Genomic DNA, 14,846 nt, shown 5'->3' with positions numbered 1-14,846 from the left:
ACTATCTCTCTCTCTCCCCATCCCTCTCTCATTCTCTCTCTCCCCATCCCTCTCCCATTCTCTCTCTCCCCTATCTCACTCTCTCTCCCCTATCCCTCTCTCATTCTCTCTCTCCCCTTATCTCTCTCTCTCTCTCCCCTATCTCACTCTCTCTCTCTCTCTCTCCCCTTATCTCACTCTCTCTCTCTCTCTATCCCTCTCTCATTCTATCTCTCCCCTTATCTCACTCTCTCTCTCTCTCTCTCTCTCCCTCCCGAGCAGAGACAGTGCTGAGTCTGTGATGAGAAGGGACGGGAGCCTGTGAACATTGAGCTGCCGCCCCCGGCGATGGTGAACGACAGGTGGGAAAGTATGGATGGGGGTCAGCAAGACGGCCCGAAGCAGAGACCCCAGGTAACGGGAACATTTCCTTTCTTTTACAAGTGGCGGGCAGGTGAGAGAGCTCCGGCATTAACTCTCCCCCACGACAAAGATTAAAACAGTCCTCGGATAGCCTTTTCTAACCCAGTTTTTGTTTTGTGGGGGTACGCGGGAGAGCTGAGCTGAATTCTGAAACCACAAGCGATTGCGGCGACTGGCATTACTGGAAAAAGTGCAAAATTAGCATCGAGCAGATTGCATGAGAGAGATGCTGCTTGTCTGCACTGACAAACTACCCTTTGCTGGGAGCACCTCCGCTTCACAACACTTCCCGTCACAGTGAGAGTCCCTTCGTTAGCCCAGGCATAGAATACAAGAGCAGGGAGGTTATGCTTGAATTGTATAAAACACTCTGGCCGACAGTTTGGATGAAGGGATCGAGTGGAATGTCGCCAAGTTTGCTGATGATACAAAGATGGATGGGAAAGCAAATTGTGAGGAGGCCACAGAAATCTGCATGGGGATATAGACAGGCTAAGTGAGTGGGCAAAAATTTGGCAGATGGAGTATAATGTGGGAAAATGTGAGATTATCCACTTTGGCAGAAATAATGGAAAAGCAAATTATAATTGAAATGGAGAAAAAAATCACAAAGTGCTGCAGTACAGAGGGACCTAGGGGTGCTTGTGCATGAAACACAAAAAGTCAGTATGCAGGTACAGCAAGTGATCAGGAAGGCAAATGGAACGTCGGCCTTTATTGCAAGGGGAATAGAGTATAAAAGCAGAGAAGTCCTGCTACAACTGTACAGGGTATTGGTGAGGCCACACCTGGTGTACTATGTACTATTTTGGTCTCTGTATTTAAGGAAGGATATACTTGCGTTGGAGGCTGTTCAGAGAAGATTCACTCGGTTGATTCCGGAGATGAGGGGGTTGCCTTATGAGGAAAAGTTGAGGAGGTTGGGCCTATACACATTGGAGTTAAGAAGAATGAGAGATGATCTTAGTGAAACATATAAGTTAATGAGGGGGCGCAACAGGGTAGATGCAGAGAGGATATTTCCACTCATCGGGGAAACTAAAACTAGGGGACATAGTCTCAGAATAAGGGGCCGTCCATTTAAAACTGAGATGAGGAGAAATTTCTTCTCTGAGAGGGTTGTAAATCTGTGAAATTCTTTGCACCAGAGAGCTGTAGAGGCTGGGTCATTGAGTATATTTAAGGCGGAGATAGACAGATTTTTGAGCGATAAGGGAGTAAAGGGTTATGGGGAGCGGACAGGGAAGTGGAGCTGAGTCCATGATCAGATCAGCCATGATCTTATTGAATGGCGGAGCAGGCTCGAGGGGCCAAATGGCCAACTCCTGCTCCTATTTCTCATGTTCTTAAGCTTGAATACTGCGTGCAGTTCTGGTCACCACATTACAGGAAAGATGTGATTGCACTGGAGAGGGTACAGAGGAGATTTCTGAGGATGTTGCCAGGACTGGAGAATTTTAGCTATGAGGAAAGATTGGATAGGCTGGGGTTGTTTTCTTTGGAACAGATGAAGTTGAGGGGAGACCTGACTGTGGTGTATAAAATTATGAGGGGCCTAAATAGAGTGGATAGGAAGGACCTGTTTCCCTTAGCAAAGGGGTCAACAACTAGGGGGCATAGATTTAAAGTAATTGGGGAGATGAGGAAAATAATTTTCACCCAGAGGTTGGTGGGGGTCTGGAACTCGCTGCCTGAAAGGGTGGTAGAGGCAGAAACCCTCACCACATTTAAAAAGTACTTGGATGTGCACTTGAAGTGCCGTGACCTACAGGGCTACGGACCGAGAGCTGGAAAGTGGGATTTGGCTGGATAGCTCTGTCAGCCGGTGCGGACACGATGGGCCGAATGGCCTCCTTCCGTGCTGCAAATTTCTATGGTTCTGTGAGATAATATCGGATTTCTGTTGCACAGTGCAGGACTGGGAGGGTTGAAGGGGTGCTACCTCCCGTGTTTCTGCATCTACCACTCAGGCAACATTGCATTCCTCCTCTTGTACTGATCTTATACCTGCTTTACTCAGACACGGGATCCCACAGTTTCAAATATGCAGCCTGGGAGCGGGGAGTGGGCTGAATGGGCGCTGGGCTAGGTCACAGGCGGCAAGACTTAGTTATTAACGATCTGACCAAACCCACAGTATTTGTTACGCCAGAAGCAGAGCAAAGATTACATTGGAAAAAAAAACACAGACCCGAGATAAAATCCAGAAACTGCTGGACACACACAGCCTCTGAAAGAGGGAAAGGGAGGTTAGCATTCGGGAGTGCAGGCTGACAAAGAGTGAATTGAGCTGTTGTTTCTCTCTCGGGTATTCACCAACTCCCTCTGAATTGTAGAATCTCACAGCACAGAGGAGGCCATTCGGCCCATCGTGTCTGTGCCTGTTCTGTGAAAGAGCGATCCTATTGGTCCTACGCTCCCTGCTCTTTCCCCATAGCCCTGCACATTTTTCATTTTCATGTATTGATTATTTTATTCTATATTTATGTATTTCAAGTATATATTCCCATAATTTATTATTTATTGTGGCTCCACTGTACACTAATGTGTTTATTTGTTTGTTTATGGTAGAACTTGTCTTTATAACACTGTTTCACACTAATACTCAGTATTTCACACTAATACTCACTATTTCACACTAATACTGACTATTTCACACTAATACTGACTGTTTCACATTAATACACTATTTCACACTAATACTCACTATTTCACACTAATACTGACTATTTCACACTAATACTGACTATTTCACACTAATACTCACTATTTCACACTAATACTCACTATTTCACACTAATACTGACTATTTCACACTAATACTCACTGTTTCACAATAATACTCACTATTTCACACTAATACTCACTATTTGACACTAATACTCACTATTTCACACTAATACTCACTGTTTCACACTAATACTCACTATTTGACACTTTCACCCTAATACTCACTATTTGACACTAATACAACATTTTACACTATTTTACACTAATACTCGCTATTTGACACTTTCACCCTAATACTCACTATTTGACACTAATACAACATTTTACACTATTTTACACTAATACTCACTATTTGACACTTTCACACCAATACTCTATTTTACACTAATACTCACTAATACTCATTATTTGACACTATTTCACACCAACTCACTATTTTACACTAATACTCAATATTTACACTATTTTACAGTAATACTCTATTTTACATTAATACTCAATATTTCACACTAATACTCAGTATTTGACACTATTTCACACTGATGCTCTATCCAACACCAATTTGCACAATCCCACACGATCTCACGCGACCACATTATCCACACCATGTCAAACGATTCCATAACGTCCATGCCATTCTTCACTATTTCACACATCTTCAATATTCCCACTGTTCCATGTTGCTCCTTAGTGTTCCGCACTATGTGATGCTACTTCACACTATTCCACACCAACCCATTCTACTCCAACTAACACACACTATTCATCGACATCCCGTGCTATTTCACTCTATTCCGGGGAACGCAGGAGGAGGCCATTCAGCCCCTCGAACCTGTTCCGCACATCCAATGAGGTCACGGCTGATCTGGATCTTAATTCCATCTACCTGCCTTGCTTTTGTGACCCTTAACAATCTTATCCAACAAAAGTCTTGTCAATTTCAGTTTTGAAATTATCAAATTGACCCCCAGCCTCGACAGCTTTTTGGCGGGGGGGGGAGAGGGTTCCAGATTCCCACTCCCCTTTGTGTGAAGAAGTGCTTCCTGACATCACCCCCCCTGAACAGCCTGGCTCTAATTTTAAGGTGATGTCCCCTTGTTCTGGACTCACTACACCCGGGGAAATAGTTTCTCTCGATCTACCTGACCAAGTCCAGTAATCTCCTTAAACACAGTAATTAGATCAACCCTTAATCTTCTATTCGCGAGGGAATGCAAGCCTCATCTAGGCAACCTGTCCTCGGCATTTAACCCTTTTATTCCTCGCATTCCCCCCTTCCTCTGCCCCGGTGGTATCCAGCCCAGTCCAGACGATACTGGAGCAGGACGCACGTGACCATTGTACATCTCTCCCTCGGTCACAGCGACTAATCTAACCTCACAGCCGGAAATATTCGCCTCGCTTGCAGTTTTCAAATCCTTTCCCCCCCCACCCCCCCCCCAGCCACCCTCTGCTTACGAAAACAATCGATACCGTTTTCCACCTTTGCAATTCAGCAGGGATCTGAACAACAACATCAGAAATAAAAATGGATGTGAAATTGCGCCAGAGACCAGCCCCACGCACGCGAGCACAACTCCAGGATCACACCGGCCCGCAAACCATTCTGTGACAGACGCCACTCCCAAATATTCATTGCAATGCATTCCTGATAGGAGAGAAGGGAAAACAAATTTGACTCCTGCAGCATTGGCTAGATTTTTAAAGCTGGATAATCAACCTCAGGCAGATGCTGCAGCTCAAAAAAAAGAAAGACTTGCATTTCTATAGCGCCTTTCATGACCACCGGACGTCTCAAAGCACTTTGCAGCCAATGAAATACTTTTGGAGTGTAGCCATTGTTGTAATGTAGGAAACACGGCAGCCAATTTGCGCACAGCAAGCTCCCACAAACAGCAATGTGATAATGACCCAGATAATCTGTTTTTAGTGATGCTGATTGAGGGATAAATATTGGCCCAGGACACCGGGGATAACTCCCCCTGCTCTTCTTCAAAATAGTGCCATGGGATCTTTTACGACCATCTGAGAGGACAGACGGGGCCTCGGTTTAACGTCTCATCCGAAAGACGGCACCTCCGGCAGTGCGGAGCTCCCTCAGCACTGCCCCTCCGGCAGTGCGCGCTCCCTCAGTACTGCCCCTCCGACACTGTGGCGCTCCCTCAGTATTGTCCCTCTGACGGCGCGGTGCTCCCTCAGTACTGTCCCTCCTATAGTGCGGCGCTCCCTCAGTACTGCCCCTCCGATAGTGCAGCACTCCCTCAGTACTGCCCCTCCGACAGTGCGGTGTTCCCTCAGTACTGCCCCTCTGACAGTGCGGCGCTCCCTCAGTACTGCCCCTCCGACAGTGCAGCACTCCCTCAGTACTGCCCCTCCGACAGTGCGGCGCCTGCAGTCCCCAGTTAGCTTGAATGAGCTAATTTGATTTTATCATAAACTTGCCTTGTTGACTGAAGGTGTTTGAAAGTGTTTGATGCAAATTAAAATTTTTCATGGCACATAATGAGTCAGAATGCAAATATGTTATAAAAGAAACAGTGAGAGGATTTATGCTGTGGATTTTGCTCTGTTATTGCTGAATTAATGAGATAAAACGCTGGCACAGTTTACAGAATCATTTCTAATGCTCCAAGAGCATTGCTGCAAATATCAGCCCTTCAGAAACAGGTTTCCTCACTACTGCTGCTCACGGCCAAAGAACAAAAGGTCTTGCAATTATACAGCACCTTTCGCGGCCCCAGGGCTGTGACTCAGTGGTCAGCACCCTTGCCTCTGTGTCAGAAGGTTGTGAGTTCAAGTCCCGCTCCAGGAAATTGAGCACTTAAATCTAGGCTGACACTCCCAGTGCAGTACTGAGGGAGTGCCGCACTGTCGGAGGGGCAGTACTGAGGGAGTGCCGCACTGTCGGAGGGGCAGTACTGAGGGAACGCCGCACTGAGGGAGCGCCGTACTGTCGGAGGGGCAGTACTGAGGGAGTGTCGGAGGGGCAGTACTGAGGGAACGTCGGAGGGGCAGTACTGAGGGAGTGCCGCACTGTCAGAGGGGCAGTACTGAGGGAGTGTCAGAGGAGCAGTACTGAGGGAACGCCGCACTGTCGGAGGGGCAGTACTGAGGGAGTGCCGCACTGTCGGAGGGGCAGTACTGAGGGAGTGCCGCACTGTCGGAGGGGCAGTACTGAGGAAGTGTCGGAGGGGCAATACTGAGGGAACGCCGCACTGTCGGAGGGGCAGTACTGAGGGAGTGCCACACTGTCGGAGGGGCAGTACTGAGGGAGTGTCGGAGGGGCAGTACTGAGGGAACGCCGCACTGTCGGAGGGGCAGTACTGAGGGAGCGCCGCACTGTCGGAGGTGCCGTCTTTTGGACGAGACGTTAAACCGAGGCCCCGTCTGCTCTCTCAGATGGATGTAAAAGATCGCATGACACTATTTTGAAGAAGAGCAGGGGAGTTATCCCCGGTGTCCTGGCCAATATTTATCCCTTCATCAACATAAAAAAAACAGATTATCTGGTCATTATCACGTTGCTGTTTATGGGAGCTTGCTGTGCGCAAATGATCTGCCGTGTTTCCCACATTACAACAGTGACTACACCCCCAAAATATTTCATTGGCTGTAAAGCGCTTTGAGACGTCCGATGGTCGTGAAAGGTGCTATATAAATGCAAATCTTTCTTTCTGTCCTAACATTTCCTTATGTGTCTTGGTGTCAAATTTTGTTTGATAATTGCTCCGGTGAGGCAGCTTGAGAGGTGTTACTATGTCAAGGATGCTGTATAAATGTAAGATTTTGTGGTATATGTGTGAGAAGCTGAATTGATTGAGTGCTCTCCTCGTTGCAGAAGCTGAGCTGTGGCTATGTGCTGTGCATGGTGCTACTCTTCCTGGCAGTGTTGCTGACCATGGCAGTAACCGGGGCCCTCCTCTTCCTCAATCACTACCACCCCGCCGCTGTGGCCCCGCCTCTCATCAGCACCAACCAGGACAGCGCCCAGGCCCTGGTCACCATCGACCAGGCCGACCGCTCGAGGGTCAGCGTCTTCATCGACCCCAACTGCCCGGATCACGGCAGCGAGCTGGCCCGTCTCGCCGGCCTCCAGTCCTCGGTGCTCGCCGCCGTCTCGGGCCGGGGGGAGGAGGCCCGGGCCTCGCGGGGGCAGGACAGGGCCCTGCTGGTCACGGTGGCCGACCAGCTCTCCAGGCTGGCAGCCCGCACGGCCCAGCTGAGGCAGGACTGCCAGGCCCTGAAACTGGGCCAGGGCGGCTTGGGCCGGGAGCTGGACTCGCTCCAGTCCGAGCAAGGCCGCCTGATCGAGGTAAGGCGGGTTCGGGGCGAACGCACCTGCGCGCGTGCTCGCGGGCTCCTCGGGACATTGGGGTCCGGGACGTAATTCCTCGTCGGAGGCCAAAGCCCCGAAACCTCCCTCGAGGAAGCCAGCGCCTCACAACTTGAGCCTCTCCGGGGAAATCCCCACCGTGCCTTTCGTTCCTGCGCGGAGGGGTTTCCTGTACGGGCTGCCCTTGTACACTCTCCACCTTGCCATCCTCGTCTGACGTCCAGACATGTCATGGCGTACCATCTTGCCGTCCAGAGGAGGCGGGGGTCCCCAATGGAGGGCTCTCTACGCGGGAGTCCTCCCTTTATTTATTGAGGACTTGGCCTGGAGGGTGTTGCACGGAGCAGTCTCGTGCAATAGGTTTTTAAGTCGGTTCACAGACTCTCAGGTCGCCTGTATTTTCTGCGGTCTAGAGGAGTCCATGTTCCACGTGTATGTTCAGTGTGTGAGGTTGCAGCCCCTCTTCCAATATTTGAAGGGTCTGCTCCTCAAATTCTGGTTGCACTTCAGTCTCACACTCCTGATCTTTGGGCACCCTGTGCGGAGGGGAGCGGGTAGGTCCAAGGGCCTCCTCGTAGGACTGCTCCTGGGCACGGCCAAGGGTGCCATCAGCCGGTCCAGGCAGCGGGCTGTCGAGGGGGCCGTTCAGCCCCGACTGCCTGCCTCTCTTCCGCGGTTACATCCGAGCCAGGGTGTCCTTAGAGATGGAGCACGCGGTGTCCACCAGTACGCTCGCGGCCTTCCGCGAGAGGTGGACGCCGGAGGGACTGGAGTGCATCATCACCCCCGCATTATCAACCAAATTTTAATTTGATTTAAGCTTCCTTTAAAGTTTTATTTGGAAATTTGTGGGTGCTCGTGCCCTTATTAAAAGGGGGCACTTGACTTAATGTTACTTTAAAATAGTTGTAGAACTGTTTGAGTTGGGAGTGGCTTAGCCAGTCATGTGATGTTCACAAGACTCAATAAAACCCCAGCCACTTGGGTTCGGGGGATCCACGATGAGGCAGGTGGTTGTGAGCCTGGTGAATGAACTGGTAATGTGTAGTGCGATTGTTAAACATTTTGCGAAGAATATAAGAAATAGGAGCAGGTGTAGGCCATTCGGCCCCTCGAGCCTGCTCCGCCATTTAATAAGATCGTGGCTGATCTGATCTTGGCCTCAACTCCACTTCCCTGTCCGCTCCCCATAACCCTTGACTCCCTTATCGTTCAAAAATCTATTTATCTCCACCTTAAATATATTCAATGACCCAGCCTCCACAGCTCTCTGCGGCAGAGAATTCCAAAGATTCACAACTCTGAGAGAAGAAATTTCTCTTCATCTCCCTTATTCTGAAACTATGTCCCCTAGTTCTAGATTCCCCCACGAGGGGAAATATCCTCTCTGCATCTACCCTGTCCGGCCCCCTCAGAATCTTATACGTTTCAATAAGATCACCTCTCATTCTTCTAAACCCCAATGAGTATCGGCCCAACCTGCTCAACGTTTCCTCATAAGACAACCCGTATCATCCCAGGAATCAACCGAGTGAACCTTCTCTGAACAGCCTCCAATGTAAGTATATCCTTCCTTAAATACGGAGACCAAAACTGTACGCTGTACTCCAGGTGTGGCCTGACCAATACCCTGTACAGTTGTACTAGGATTTCTCTGCTTTTATACTTCATAATAAACCAACTAGTTCTTAACAGCAATGGCCCAGAAATCCCAGTCGGCTGCTCCCCGCAGGCGATCAAGAGAAAAACTTTAAAAAGAAGCGCACTTACCTGTTCCTGCTGCGCTCACGAGAGATCCCGGTCCTGAGGCCTCCACTGACTGCGTGTCGCAGCGCGTGCACGTCAGGACATGTGCAGGACTGGAGCTGCAGTCACATGGCTCTGGGCAGCCAATCATGGTAAAGTATGTTCTCATTCATAATAATGGGAACTCCGTAATTTGGAGTTCCCATTATGAATGAGAAACCCACCCCCACCCACACACAAAACTCTAATAAAAAATAGAAAACATACACCACATATTTTTATTAATTTAAATTAAAGTTATTTGTGTGTTATAAAAAATATTTTTTTTTCTCGATTTTTAAAAACATTTTTTTAATTATGGTTTGAAATAAACTTACCGTAGCGGGGAGGGTTTTTAAACAATAAAATGTGTTTATACTTTTATTTCAAAATGTTTTTGTGTATTTTAAATCATACGCCTGTAACAGTAGGCAATGCGCCTGCTTTTATCAGGCGCAGAATTTTGAGGACATTTGCTGGGCAAGATATGGGTAAATCCCGCAATCTTGCCCTGGCAAATGTCCTCGCTCCCGAGATCCAGCTTGACAGATCAGGAAAGCCGGCTTTTGTTGCAATGCCTTCCCGGGTCCGTACACACCCGGGGAGGTCGGAATTTCTGGGCCAATGTGTTGCGATGAATTCTTCAGCAACGAAGCCATTCGAGCGGTGGTATTCTCACCGTTCATCGACAGGAGCACTGAGAAGCTGGGTTCACCCTAAAGCCTGTCAGGTCAGGCCGTTAAGCCCTGAACACACTGACATTGCTCCCCACTTTCTCGGTTCCTTGCCGGCTGTGACTTCGCCGTAAGGGATACCCGATTATCGCTTCACACTGAAATGCAGTGACACTGGAGAAGCTGATTCCTGGGATGGGGGGCGGGGGGGGGGGGGATTGTCCTATGAGGAGAGATTGAGTAGACTAGGCCTAAATTCTCTCGAGTTTAGAAGAATGAGAGGTGATCTCACTGAAATGTCCAAAATTCTTACAGGGCTTGACAGGGTAGGTGCAGGGAGGATGTTTCCCCCCGGGCTGGGGAGTCTAGAACCAGGGGTCACAGTCTCGGAATAAGGGGACGGCCATTTAGGACTGAGATGAGGCAAAACTTCTTCACTCAGAGGATGGTGAATCTCTGGAATTCTCCACCCCAGAGAGCTGGGGAGGCCCAGTCTTTGAGTATATTCAAGACAGAGATCGATAGATTTTTGAATATTAAGGGAATGAAGGGATATGGGGATAGTGCAGGAACGTGTTGAAGTAGATTACCAGCCATGATCTCATTGAATGGCGATGGAAGGTTCGAAGGGCCAAATGGCCTACTCCCACTCCTAAGTCTTATGTTAACCTTCTCTACTCCAAGGAGAACAACCCCAGCTTCTCCACTTAACAGATGTGCCTCAGCCCCGGTATGATTCTGGTAAATCTCCTCTGCATCCAAGATCAGATCAGCCACGATTTCATTGAATGGCTGGCTTTCAAAGAGCCAGCACAGGCACGATGGGCCGAATGGCCTCCTTCTGTGCTGCATCATTCTATAAAAGATTTTCCACCACAACTCTTTCTGTATTTACAAAACATCTTGTCTTCTTAGTAGTATCAAGGGCCACTTTTCGGTTAGAATGAGATTAAAATGACCAAGTACTTGGGATACATCAGCAGCTGCAACACAGGAACATTGGCTGTTGGCCTAAACTTCCACGTCACAATCCAGGGTTTCACTGACAGCGGATCAGTGACCCGCTTTACACCCTGCCCAATACTCCCCCCAGTTGTAGACAACCGTGCTTCAGTGGGCAGCACTTCCACCAGTGAGTCAGAAGGCCGTTCACCCTCAAAGCCTCCCTGATAAAGTGCGACATCTCCACTGACACCTGGGAGTCCCTGGCCAAAAACCGCCCTAAGTGGAGGAAATGCACCCGGGAGGGAGCTGAGCACCTCGAGTCTCAACGCGAGAGCATGCAGAAATTAAACGCAGGCAGCAGAAAGAGCGTGCGGCAAACCAGACTCCCCACCCACCCCTTCCCTCAACGACTGTCTGTCCCACCTGTAACAGGGTCTGTGGCTCTTGTATCGGACTGTTCAGCCACCAAAGAACTCACTTCAGGAGTGGAAGCAAGTCTTCCTCGATTCCAAGTGACTGCCTATGATGGATGATGACTGAGGGAGCGCCGCACTGTCGGAGGGGCAGTACTGAGGGAGCGCTGCACTGTCGGAGGAGCAGTACTGAGGGAGCGCCGCACTGTCGGAGAGGCAGTACTGAGGGAGCGCTGCACTGTCGGAGGGGCAGTACTGAGGGAGCGTCGCACTGTCGGAGGGGCAGTACTGAGGGAGCGCCGCACTGTCGGAGGGGCAGTACTGAGGGAGCGCCGCACTGTCGGAGGGGCAGTACTGAGGGAGCGCCGCACTGTCGGAGGGGCAGTACTGAGGGAGCGTCGCACTGTCGGAGGGGCAGTACTGAGGGAGCGCCGCAGTGTCGAAGGGGCAGTATTGAGGGAGCGTCGCACTGTCGGAGGGGCAGTACTGAGGGAATGCTGCACTGTCGGAGGGGCAGTACTGAGGGAGCGCCGCACTGTCGGAGGGGCAGTACTGAGGGAGTGCAGCACTGTCGGAGGGGCAGTACTGAGGGAGCGACGCACTGTCGGAGGGGCAGTACTGAGGGAGCGCCGCACTGTCGGAGGGGCAGTACTGAGGGAGCGCCGCACTGTCGGAGGGGCAGTACTGAGGGAGTGCCGCATTGTCGGAGGGGCAGTACTGATGGAGCGCCGCACTGTCGGAGGGGCAGTACTGAGGGAGCGCCGTACTGTCGGAGGGGCAGTACTGAGGGAGTGCCGCACTGTCGGAGGGGCAGTACTGAGGGAGCGCCGCACTGTCGGAGGAGCAGTACTGAGGGAGGGCCACACTGTCGGAGGAGCAGTACTGAGGGAGCGCCGCACTGTCGGAGGGGCAGTACTGAGGGAGCGCCGCACTGTCGGAGGAGCAGTACTGAGGGAGGGCCGCACTGTCGGAGGGGCAGTACTGAGGGAGCGCCGCACTGTCGGAGGGGCAGTACTGAGGGAGCGCCGCACTGGACATGTCGGGTGACCAATGGCGGGGGAGTGGGGGGGAGCGGTTCCACTCAGAAGGTCATGTGATGACACCTCCAAGAATAGTGGAACCAGATCTGGTGACCCCGCAGGTCCCTATTTCCTATATTACAACAGCGACAATACATAAAAAAATAATGTACTTCATTGGCAGTAAAGCGCTTTGAGACATCCGGTGGTCGTGAAATGCGCTATATAAATGCAAGTCTTGTTCTTTCTATTTCTCCTAATTTTCTTCCCCACAGCTGCTCTCGGAGAGCCAGGTTAACCTGGTGAAGGTGGTGGGATCGGTGAGCGACGCACTGGGCGCCCTGCAAAGGGCACCGGGAGCCAAGGCCCACGGCAAGGCCGACCTCCTGAAGGGGCCGCCCAGACCCCGGCCCAGGAGCTGTCCCAACGGTGAGTCTGGGTACCCTCCGAGAGAGAGAGAGAGAGTTGGGAGAGAGAGAGAGATAGGGAGTGGGAGAGAGAGAGAGAGAGAGTGGGGGAGAGAGAGGGAGTGGGAGAGAGAGAGTGAGTGGGGGGGGGGGAGAGGGGAGAGTGGGAGTGGGAGAGGAAAAAAAAGAGAAAGAACGAGAGAGAGCGAAAGAACGAGAGAGAGCGAAAGAACAAGAGAGAGCGAAAGAACGAGAGAGCGAAAGAACGAGAAAGAGAGAGCGAGAGAGAAAAAGAGAGCGAAAGAAAAAAAGAGAAAGAAAGAGAAACAAACAAAGAACGTGTTAATACAGCACCTTTCATGACTTCAGGATGTCCTAAAGCACTTCACAGCCAATGAAGTACTTTTGGAGTGTAGTCACTGTTGTAATCTCAGAAACACAGCATCCAATTTGCACACAGCATGCTCCCATAAAAAAACATGATAATGACCAGATAATCTGTTTTTTTAAGTAATGTTGGTAAAGATATAAATATTAGCCAAGTCACCAGGGATAACTCCCCTACTCTTCTTCAAAATAGTGCCATGGGATTTTTTACGTCCACCTGAGAGAGCAGAAGAGGCCTCGGTTTAAGGGCTGCCAATGGTGGAGCAAAGTAAATCAGGGATGTCCAAAAGGCCAGAGTTAGAGGAGCGCAGAGATCCCGGGGGGCTGTGGGGCTGGAGGAGATTACAGAGATAGGGAGGGATTTGGAAACAAGGATAAGGTTTAAAATCGAGGCGTTGCTTAACCGGGAGCCAATGTAGGTCAGCGAGCACAGGGGGTGATGGGTGAGCGGGACTCGGTGCGCGTTGGAACATGGGCAGCCGAGTTTTGGATGAGCTCAAATTTATGGAGGGTGGAAGATGGGAGGCCGGCCAGGAGAACAGTGGAATAGTCAAGTCTGGAGGTCGCAAAGGTACAGATGTGGGTTGTAAATAATTTTGTCAGTTTATAGATGGCCCACTGGATGTTGAATCCACATAAAATATCTCTGCTTATGTTAAAGACATAAGAATTAGGAACAGGAGTAGGCCATCTAGCCCCTCGAGCCTGCTCCGCCATTCAATAAGATCATGGCTGATCTGAAGACACATCATGTATATGCAGTATGGCGAGGGCGTTAGACGTGTTGGGAACAGGATACTTTCTGCCTTGCACTCCCATTTAAAGGTGATAAGCGCACCACAGTATTTTGAGCAGCGAATTTCTGGGGGCTTGGATTTACTTCTGAAGCCTGCCACACATCTATCACCATTTATTACGAATCATTTCATAATCTTCACCATTTGCAATCCACACACAGTTCTTCAATGAACTTCAGCCGTGGCTCAGTGGGGACAGCACTCTCTCTCGTCTCAGAGTCAGAAGGTTGTGAGTTCGAGTCCCACTCCAGGGACTTGAGCATTAAATTCAACGCTGACACGCCCAGTGCAGTACTGAGGGGAGCGCTGCACTGTCAGAGGTGCTGTCTTTTAGATGAGACGTTAAACCCAGGCCCCGTCTGGTCTCTCGGGTGGGCGTAAAATATCTCACGGCACTATTTTGAAGAAGAGCAGGGGAGTTCTCCCCGGTGTCCTGGGGCCAATATTTATCCCTCAACCAACATCACTAAAACAGATTATCTGGTCATTATCACATTGCTGTTTGTGGGAGCTTGCTGTGCGCAAATTGAGCTGCCGCGTTTCCTACATTACAACAGTGACTGCACTCCAAAAGTACGTAATTGGCTGTGAAGCATTTGGGCGGTCCAGTGGTCGTGAAAGGCGCTATATAAACGTGGGTCTTTATTTCAGTTCTCTACTTTTCTGACCTTTAATCTTTATTATTCCAAGTGCCCTTATGGTCATCATAAAGGAGATCACTGAACCCTCTCTTTCTCCTTTGGAAACCCCTTGCAGGCCTTCCGCCCAGAGACTGCTATGATATCTACATGAAGGGGCAGAGGGAGGATGGAATCTATTCCATTTTTCCCACCCACTATCCGGCAGGATTTCAGGTCTCCTGCGATATGACGGTGGCCGGGGGAGGCTGGACAGTAAGTAGTCAATCCTAACTGGCAACATCAAATCTTGTTAGTCCCATCCGATCGCCCCAAT

The 14,846-nt window shown here is 50.1% G+C and overlaps 1 protein-coding gene across 1 annotated transcript in view; it reads left to right on the top strand.

The window, feature by feature from the left end:
* The first annotated feature begins 327 nt into the window (after positions 1 to 327).
* The window catches only part of LOC139233070 (fibrinogen C domain-containing protein 1-like), a 39,704-nt gene continuing 25,185 nt past the window's right edge, over positions 328 to 14,846 (top strand). The window contains exons 1-4 of the mRNA XM_070863589.1: positions 328 to 393; positions 6,971 to 7,444; positions 12,577 to 12,730; positions 14,649 to 14,785. Coding sequence (XP_070719690.1) covers positions 328 to 393; positions 6,971 to 7,444; positions 12,577 to 12,730; positions 14,649 to 14,785 — 831 coding nt within the window. The remainder of the gene's footprint in view (positions 394 to 6,970; positions 7,445 to 12,576; positions 12,731 to 14,648; positions 14,786 to 14,846) is intronic.

The sequence above is a fragment of the Pristiophorus japonicus genome, chromosome 20 (genome assembly GCF_044704955.1).
Source record: "Pristiophorus japonicus isolate sPriJap1 chromosome 20, sPriJap1.hap1, whole genome shotgun sequence".
In the NCBI taxonomy this organism is placed as follows: Eukaryota; Metazoa; Chordata; class Chondrichthyes; family Pristiophoridae; genus Pristiophorus; species Pristiophorus japonicus.
This window is presented reverse-complemented; position numbering and strand designations above follow the sequence as displayed.